At 43.2% G+C, this 9,462-nt stretch overlaps 1 protein-coding gene across 2 annotated transcripts; it reads right to left on the reverse strand.

Annotated features, from left to right (window-relative positions):
- Nucleotides 1–590: 590 nt before the first annotated feature.
- Nucleotides 591–9,242, reverse strand: LOC131241240 (endoglucanase 6-like). 2 transcript variants are annotated; one of them, XM_058239982.1, is made up of 9 exons: nucleotides 8,749–9,242; nucleotides 7,964–8,176; nucleotides 7,103–7,303; nucleotides 4,867–4,956; nucleotides 4,602–4,766; nucleotides 3,327–3,611; nucleotides 2,318–2,666; nucleotides 1,839–1,919; nucleotides 591–1,456 (listed from the first exon to the last, which is right to left on the reverse strand). In XM_058239982.1, exons 1-9 carry the CDS (start codon nucleotides 8,953–8,955, stop codon nucleotides 1,158–1,160), a joined length of 1,890 nt encoding a protein of 629 aa, XP_058095965.1. In that variant the 5' UTR covers nucleotides 8,956–9,242; the 3' UTR covers nucleotides 591–1,157. The 2 variants fall into 2 exon arrangements, with proteins under 2 accessions (XP_058095965.1, XP_058095964.1); XM_058239981.1 differs by having other exon boundaries at nucleotides 591–1,459.
- Between the last annotated feature and the right edge of the window lie 220 nt (nucleotides 9,243–9,462).

Below are 9,462 nucleotides of genomic sequence, written 5' to 3' on the forward strand. Positions count from 1 at the left end.
CAGGTGATGCGATGCGCAGTCTTTCTGCGTAGCTTTGCGTACTAGGGTTGGAATGCTATAGTTGTATTACGCAAACAGCAACTTGAGTTGAACTAGGATGCTGCAATGTAGAGCGTGGGAGAAAGAGTTGTGATGAGTTTCACTCTCTTTCTCCACAAACTTTATATAAGAGGGTTGGGTCCTCGATCCTATACCACGGCAGAATTTGAGTCCAATCTTTTGAGTTGCAGAAAGTGTGTGAAGGAGAAGAAGATCACAAGCTCTACAGGAATTCTGGTATTTTGGTATTTTTATCCGACTTACATGGCGGCATCTCATCTAGGTATGCTATCTGAACCCCTGATTGCCATGCCCCATGAACAAACAGAACCGTGGGCCTATTCCGCATACAGATTCAATCTCACACGTGAGACTTGGTGCCTCGCCTATCAATATGAATACTTACTGCAATTTGGTTGTTCTTACATTATGGAAATACCTAGTGCATTCCAATCCATTGTGCATCCAAACACTCTTCAGAAGCTTAATTCATTCAGAGAGGCAAAGATAAAGCAGCAATGAACAGGCAAAAACCTTGATACATTTCTCACTCAAACTAAAACAGGAGGGAGAGATTCCAACTCCTTTTTTCTTTGCAATCAAACAGTGCCCATTACAAACTGACATAGGAAGGAGAGATTCCAACTCCTTTTTTTCTTTGCAATCAAACAGTGCCCATTACAAACTGACATAGGAAGGAGAGATTCCAACTCCTTTCTTCCTTACAAACCAAACAGAAGCAGTTCATTACAGTGTATATCTATGTAGGAAAAAAAGGGGAAAAAAATGCAAGCTTACAACATCAGTACACGAAACTGTCGGCAGTTTGATACAATAAACAAAAGACCATCTCAAATCAGTTGGAAGTGCCCTTCATCTCCCAACATTCCATCTTTCTCTCAATCTCCCTTTCCATCTCTCTATAAACTAATGATGTGGGGGAGAAAAGAGGATGAGCACTCACTTTTCTGTCTCTTCACTCCTTTTCTCCCCCAACCTTCATATTTATTCATTTAACCTAAGTTAAACTAACACTCTAACCAAACCCACACAAAAAAAAAAAAAAAAGACGTGTACTGTACTGTTTAACTGCACAACTCTCGTGTTTGGGCCCCCTCTCAAGCCAATGTGTAGCTAGAGACACTGACATCGGCCGGTGAGGCAGACTGGATGTACACAAACTCCAGGCTCTTGCCGGCTGGCAAAGAGTCCACCCATTTCGGGAATACATAGGCCCCACTGGACCTTGAAAGCCCCCACAGTGGACCGTAAAGCTTAGCAATTGAGAGCTTGAGGTCCTTCACTGTCTTGGCGGAATTGTTTGTCACCACTGTGGAATATCGGTAGTAAGTTCTTCCCTTGGCAGTCCATGATGCCGTTTCCATTTGCGTGATCTTTATTGGAGAAAAACCTTTAGCTGCTGCACGGGATAACAAAAACGGATGAGCGGAACATGGTTTCACAACATTCAATCTAACATTCACTACACTACAACAGGTCATAGATGATCTCAAACTCATACATGTGGATGTTGCAAATTGCAAGAGGGGTTTCCATAGCACAAGAAATGAACATGCCGGCAATTCAGCAATTTCGACTGAATGAGAACTCAAGTATGCATTGATATGAAACTCAGTCAAGTCTACTCAATGCAATTTTGGGGCTACATGGCTGGGCTTTCTGAAATGGAGTTAAAATCCTAGAGTCGACAACTTTTCCTAGCACTAAATGCCTTTTTCGTGGGACAAGGAAAAAGTAAATAAAAGATTTGGAACTACCCAAAAAGAAGTAGAAATTACCTGGAGCAGGTGATGGTTCGGGTTTGGGTTGAGGCACGGGATTCGGTTGATGGTTCACTGGCACAGGACTTGGAACCACCACTGCAAAACAGAAACATGGTGAAATCTTGTCAAAAAATGTTCACCAATAACATACTTGTTGGACCTGTCAATGGTACAGGCATGGTCCACCAATTAGCAATATAAGCCATTGATCTGGGGGGCACCATCATGGAATGGACCATGACCCAATGTCTCCCTACCAAATGATCCCCAACCATTTGAAGATTATCTCATAGAGAAGATAATTTGGTAATTCACATTCCCCCTACCAAATGATCCTAACCAATCAGTAGTACAGATCACCCACAGGGAAGAGATTTTGGGCATATCCCATCCACAGTGGGCCACACATGTACTTTTTGTTGGGACAAGCAAATGGTCAATCAAACATCGTATATTTCCTCCTATTCAGTGAAAGAGAAGGAAAAAGGCAATACCAGGGAGGAGTTGGTTGAGTCCGCCATTGCCGCCATCAAGGCGGGCCAGTATACCAAGAAGAGGAGCATTGTTGTAAGTTGCAGGTTCCGTCTGTTCATAATTATCTCTCTCATCAGCAAAGTTGTCATAGGCATCAGGTCCACCGACGACTGCACCGACAAGGAGGTTGGGATCGCTCGCCTTCTTACCATACCAAGTATTGTAACCTCCCCTGCAGCTCACGAATGTAGGATCAACCTTAATCGAGACTATAGAAGAAGCACGGTGATGAACTTGTCGTGGGTAGTTGCTTCCATATCCGACCATGTAGCTTGTAGCTCTTGGGTTGTCGCCGAGTATGTAATCCACCTGAGCAGTCGAACAAATCAGATCATTTGAGGAAACAATCCAGCATTTTCAATAAATAACTACAAGTGAAACATTTACATTGTGCATCGATATTTTAAATTACAAGTGAAACATTTACAAATCAGTCTATTAAACCTGTTCCAAGGCGATATTGGAATTTTCTCAAAAAATGGTTAGAAATTTAAAATGTTGTGTGATTTAATCCACTGATTGGTTGATTGAATAGAATCATTTCGAAAAACAATTCACAAAGGTCGTATGATATAATCCACCTGAGCAGTCAAAAAATTTGAATGATTTCAGCAAACAATTCATCCAGTGTTTTCAACTAGGGTGGTCGTAACAAAATGTGAGATGGTTACATGTGCATCGAAATGTCTATAAAACATGTTCTAAGGAGATATTGGAATATTTCTCAAAAATTGATAGAATTTTTAAATGTGATATGATTTAATCCACCTTAGTCAAACAGATCGAACCATTTCAAAAAACAATTCATCCACGTTCTCAATAAGAATGGCTGCAGATGTCGATTCACTATAAATATTAACTACATGTAAAACATTTACAGGTGCATCGAAATGTCTATAAAACATTCTTAGGTGACATTGGCATTTCTCAAAAAATGGATAGATATTGTGAATGTGGTATGATTTATACCTGAGATTTGGCGAACGACAAAAGCTCGGAGGCCGCAACGTTCCCAGCGTTGCACCGTATGCCTCTCCCAGACGAGGAGAGATAGTCAGAGTAGACAGTTAGTAGGAATGAAGCACTAGTTACAAATTGCAAGTTATTCCACCTCTGGCGGAAAAGAAGTCCACCGGGCGTTCTTTGGACATTCCGGCTGCCCTTTCCAAGGCAAGAACACATGAAATACTCTGCCTTTTGCTGGTATTTTTCGAATACCGACGAGTAATGAACTCCCTTTCCTTGCATCAGGAACTGCATGGAGGTAAAATGTTCAAAAGATATCAATACTAATGTTTTTTCCTTTTTATTCTTTTTCGCATCTTTTTACGCTGAGACAACTTACCGCTCGTCATTTTGACTTGTGGTGCATTTTCAGCAAGATCAAACCATGATCAGTTTGGCCCCACATGCCAAAAATTACATGATTGGTGATCCATTTTCTGGAGGACCAAACCATGACCAAGCGGGCCCCACCTTGCCAAAATTACACAATCAAGCCAGCAAGACCAAACCATGATCCAGTGGGCCCCACATGATAATCAAGAGCTTTGTGGTGCATTGTCAGCATGGCCAAACCATGATCAATAGGGACCCACATGCCCCAAATTACATGATCAAGTGATTGGTGGTGCATTTTCAGCATGACCAAAACCATGATCAAGTGGACCCCACATGTCAAAAATTACCCGAGCTGGATAATGCCAAACATCTTAATCGTGGGGCCAGCCAGCATTTGGAATGCTGATATAACGGAACTAGTGAATGCAATCTGATCAGATGGTTAGAATTGTCCAATTAAAGAGCCACTTCAGCTATGGCTAATATATATATATATATATATATATATATATATATATATAGAGAGAGAGAGAGAGAGAGAGAGAGAGATGATGATATGGTATCAAGACCGTCCACCTAGTTTGCCGCGGTACAGATGGCAAATGGTTCCAAACAGACTTTTATCATATGATCCTAACCATCCGATTAGAAGCCTTCAAAGCAGCATTAGTAGACAAAATACCGAACAGCGAATGCCCAGTGATGAGATGTGACCGTCTTAGAGCGTACGATTTTGGAAGCATAAGCCATCCATAATTGGTATCACTCGATGGACGGCACAGATTCATGCATCACTCTCCAAGCGTACCATGGAGAGATGGCCTTCTGGGCCAGGCCACTTGATGGGCCTGAAGACATTAACAACAAAGATCCATAAAGAAAAGTAAGGGTGCGTAGGTTTACCTTGGAGACGAGAACTTGCACCCCGGCGTATTTTACATCCCAGCCGAACTCCGTCATGGCCCACCCGGTCCCACCCAAGGAATCCCCGTTATTTCCAAGATAGTTCAGATAGTACTGGTCGTTGGTCGCCTGATACAGCCACGCGGCGGACCAAAGCAATTCATCCTGCAAATTCCAAGGATAAAAAAGGCCTTGTCTCATCAGGCTACAATGCGCATGCTGCGCAAAAATCCAACGGGTAGAGATAGGTATTTGGGGAACATACGGCGTATCCGCTGAAAGAACCGTAGTATTTCCGCGCCACCGTTATGCTGCCGTCGTATTTTCCTCTATATTTGTCCGCAAATTCGAAAAGCTGCAAAAGGAAATAAATTGTTTAAGTAACGGCGTTATAACGGCATCAACACTTGACATGAAGTAGTTGCCTGCTACTAATCGCCTATTATTTTGCTCAGCCACTGCCATTATTGTATTTGATACTCTGGCTGCGTAGGACGCTCGATGCACCGGCACTCAGCAATAGTACAATCGTTGGACTCACTGTCGAGAAGTCCCAGGACCAAAATCAGATGGATCAAACAATCCTATGCCCTTAAACAGGACCATCGGATGTTTTCATTTTTTACCGGCCAATCAAATAAGGTAATTTTCGTTCACGATAAACCAAAAGTGGGACCCACAAATGATGAAATTTGTCAGTGACTAATACGTGCCCGCGTATCATCCATCACTCTAACCGAGTATTAAATTTCTTCTCTCATTGGGAATTGAACGGTATACCCAGTCAACAAAAGTAACATGGATTGGTGACCCACACCGTTGATATTATGAGCGAGCGTCACTCCTTTTCTCCCCCTACCTTCATATTTCACGGATAGGATCTTCATATCCTGAAAATTTATGTACCATCACTCATCTGGTATAGTGAATATAGGATCAACGGTGAGGATTAACGAACACTGGGTTCCGTTTGTTGACAAATGACGACAAAACAAAAGGCATCCAACAGCAACAAATACTGTACAAAAAGTAGGACGCTAGGCCAAGGTTGCAAAACTGAATATTAAAATAATAAAGAGCCACTACGCGATGCCAGACCGTTCAGTAAGTGGGCCACACATAGATGTTAAGCCGGCCGCGGATTGCGTGATGTAAGGACTCGTTGGGGCCCACAGTAATATATGTGTTTTATCCGCGCCATCCACCCTTTTTGACCATTCATTTTAGGGATGATGCCAAAATTCAAGCATATCAAAAGCTCAAGTGGGGACTATCCTAAAGGAAAAGGGTAGATGAAGGTCACACGTGCTTTTGAGGAAGTGATAACACAAGGTCACACGTGCTTGGATGAAGTGATAACACAAATGTCAGCTAAATCCAAAACTTCTGTGGACCCCACGGAGGTTTCAACGGTGGACGTCATTTACATGTGGTGTGGTCCACTTGATCTTTGGGTATGCTTCAACGATGAACGAAGGTACGGTCGCAACAGTACAACCGCCCGCAAGGGACGCAAGTAGGAATCCGATGCTGGAGCGCGAGTAGCCCCAATAGAAAAAGAGGAGTGCCCACCGACAAAACCTGTCACGGGCGGTTTCAAACTGGCAGGTGCCGACCATATATGGTCAGGGACGGTCCGGATCTGATTCTGCATCAGAGGGAGTTTCGATCAGGACAGTGCGGACCTGATTATCCAGCTGAGGGAGTTTCGATCGTCCGGACCTGACTCCAGATCTATAGAGATCCATATCTCAAACGGTCCGGATTTTCACTACGGGCCTCGGAAATGGAAATATTGTTTCTCGAGGTATGCAAATGGGCCGAGAGCGAAGACGAGGAGGCTAAACACGTGCCAAAAACGGGACACCTGTGAGAAATCAGAGCCACTCTTTCTAGGTGTGGCCCACAGTGAACTAACTCACGCAAAATTCATGCCATCTGTGCTAACATGCGCCCGAAGCGCACCAAATGTGAACAGAACTGGAGCCACAGGCCTAAGATGCCAGCAATGTGCGCTCACACTCCCAACGAAGCAGCATGGATCCTACCAGCGCATCATAGCTTTTTTTCCTAAACCATCGCGCTAACAAACGCTCACTCCCTAGCGAGAGCACTGTTGTACTGTTACAGTGCGCTAACGTGGAATTGCGACCAGCGCATGATACGTTTTTTCCGGAACCATCTTGCTAACGTACACCGGCTAGCGCAGCGGTCTGAAGCCCTAGCGGCCTAGCCCGAGGCCAATCAAGCGCACTTTAATATTTTGTACACGCTCATACACTAGCATGGAACACGCTACCAGCGCATGATAGCCTTCTCAATAAACTTGTTAACATGCGCCAGAAGCACCAAAATAGAACCAGAGCCACTGGCGTGGGATGCGAAACACACTCCCAACACGATTTTTCAGACGAGCGCATTGTATCATTTTCCTAACACGATTTCACTAACATACACTGGTAGCACATTTTAGCAGCTAATAGGAAGAACAAGATCAAGACCTGCTTGGCATGGTTGAGCAGCTCGCCGGCGTACGCCGGATTCGAATGCCGGAAAACGAGAGAGGCAGCGGCCATCGCAGCCGCAGTTTCTCCAGCGAGGTCGGACCCTGGATTGTTCGTATCAATCCGGTAGGCGCGACGGTCCGTCGTCATGTCCTCCGGCCGCTGCCAGCAGTAATGGTCGGTAATTCCATCGCCCACCTACCTCATCACAAACAAAATCAACGGCTCAGATTGAGAAAATGACATACATTCACCGTAACATGGCAACGGATACAAACGAGATACATGTGAAACTTCCTTAGTAGACATAATTTTTACATGTGGGGCCCACGGTTTGGTGATCCAGACCATTGAGCTTGTGGTTCCCCTCATGGATAGACCACAGCCAAAGAAGCTCTTTAATCGGACAATCCAAACCTTTCAATTGTTGGCATGCAAATAGATAGCTAGGACAAAATATCCAACCATCCAAATTCCATTGAAGGTTTTTTTTAAAAACCCCACATATTGGATGGCTAGGATCTTTCGATTTGGGAGATTTCACGAGCGTAGCCTCTATTCATGGTGGGTCCCATCAGATCAATGGCCTGGATCCATTGAAGGACACTACACATGAACTTCATACCCAATAGGGAGCTCAGCCTCGAAGTTAACAGAAATATGAAGGCTATCCAGGCCTTTCATCAGGTGGGTCCAAGCCCTTAAAGTTCCCAGACCCAAAAATCAGGTACGTCCACACTTTTCTAACCACCGGTCATTTGTTGATTTATGGATCTGTGCACTAACATCGAAGGTCCACCCAAACAAACGGCTGCGATTTCAGGGAAAAGAAGAAAAAAGAAAGGGGGAGAGAGTCACCTCTCCATACAAGACATTAGGCTCGGGATGGGCTTTGATGAGATAATCAGCTCCCCATTTAACGGCATCCATGGCATGGCCCAGCTCTCCACTTGCAGCCATCTGCTTACCATACTCGACTATGCTCCAAGACATCATGGTGATGGTGAATGCCATGGGCAGTCCAAATTTCACATTGTCCCCTGCATCATAGTACCCTCCCACCAGATCAACCTGGACAAAAAACCATTCTAAATCACTTCTCAGAAAACAGAAAACAGGTTTTCACATAAATGAAACTGTATAAATTAAAATAAACGAAATTTCTTTATTCTCAAACCATTTTAAAAAAATAATAAATAAAAAGAGAATAAAGGAGGAAAAAAAAAAAAGGAGTAGTACTAAATTAAAAATTGGGGAAATGAGTGTGGAAATTACAAGTAGATCTTACATTGTAACAATCTCCAATTTTTTCATGATATAAAATTGCAGATAAATAAATATGAATTTCAGACCAAGTAAATTATATAATAATAAAAAATCGAAAAAATGGTTCTACAAGAAAAATCAGTATATTTTAAAAGACCAAAAAAATGCGACAGAAGCGTAAAACAGAATAGCCTAAAATATAGATGGTCATTAGTAAAGAAGGAAAAAATCGAAAATGACTGTAAAAAACGATTTTCAGAATCCCCAGAAAGGGGAAAGAAGGAAAAGGGGCGGAAGAGAGGGAAAAGGGGGAGAGAGAGATCAAAACCTGATAAGAAGAGAGGAGAAAGGAAAGACAAGAGAAAAAGAGTGCATACCCCACTAGCTTTTCCATCATGCAGGCCAGAATCAGCTCTCCAATTCACTCTCTGATTGTGGGGAAGGAACCCAGATCTCTGAGCTTCGAAGAAGAGAATGCTCTTGCTAAGAGCCTGACCATAGTCATGGCCAGCAGAAGCCAAGGGCAGCAAGCAGAACAGAGCTTGCAGCAGAAAAGGAGCCATTGAAATGGGCTTCTGAACCATTCTAACAAAAACCCAACTCCAAAACAAGAAGCAGAGCCCCAAAAAAGAGGGGAAGAAAGGAGAAAATCAAAGAAAGATGAGATACAGAAATGCTCTGCAACAGAACAGATAAGGAAATGCAAGAGCTCTTAATTCCCAGAAGCAAAAGTCATTAATCCTCTGCGGAGAGGGGTCTGAAAACAGCAGAGGGATTTTGGAGAAAATGACAATGAGGGTTTGGTTTATCAGCTAAAACTTCTGATAAACCCACCAAAGATGAGATACAGAGAGAGAGAGTGAGTGGAGACCTGAAAGGAGATGAGACCTCTATATATGGAGAAGGAGGAGGTCTTTAAAATAGCAGATTTTATTAAATGCGAGTATTTGCTTAGGTTGTGCACTCATGTGGGGCCCACGTCAACTTTTCATAAGATCCATACCGTCCATTACATGCATCCTTCAATTTCATATTTAAATTTTGGAAATTACCTTTAATGGACACCCATACGGTCGATTCAGAAAGTAATA

Source organism: Magnolia sinica, chromosome 3 (assembly GCF_029962835.1).
Source record: "Magnolia sinica isolate HGM2019 chromosome 3, MsV1, whole genome shotgun sequence".
Classification (NCBI taxonomy): domain Eukaryota; kingdom Viridiplantae; phylum Streptophyta; class Magnoliopsida; order Magnoliales; family Magnoliaceae; genus Magnolia; species Magnolia sinica.

Excerpts from the sequence above, each read along its gene's own strand:
- LOC131241240 (XM_058239981.1), bottom strand. The coding sequence starts at position 8,955 with ATGGTTCAGAAGCCCATTTCAATGGCTCCTTTTCTGCTGCAAGCTCTG. Across the intron at positions 4,767-4,866 it reads GTTCTTTCAGCGGATACGCC|GATGAATTGCTTTGGTCCGC; the intron begins GTATGTTCCCCA and ends TGGAATTTGCAG. Across the intron at positions 1,920-2,317 it reads ACTCAACCAACTCCTCCCTG|TGGTGGTTCCAAGTCCTGTG; the intron begins GTATTGCCTTTT and ends TCTGTTTTGCAG.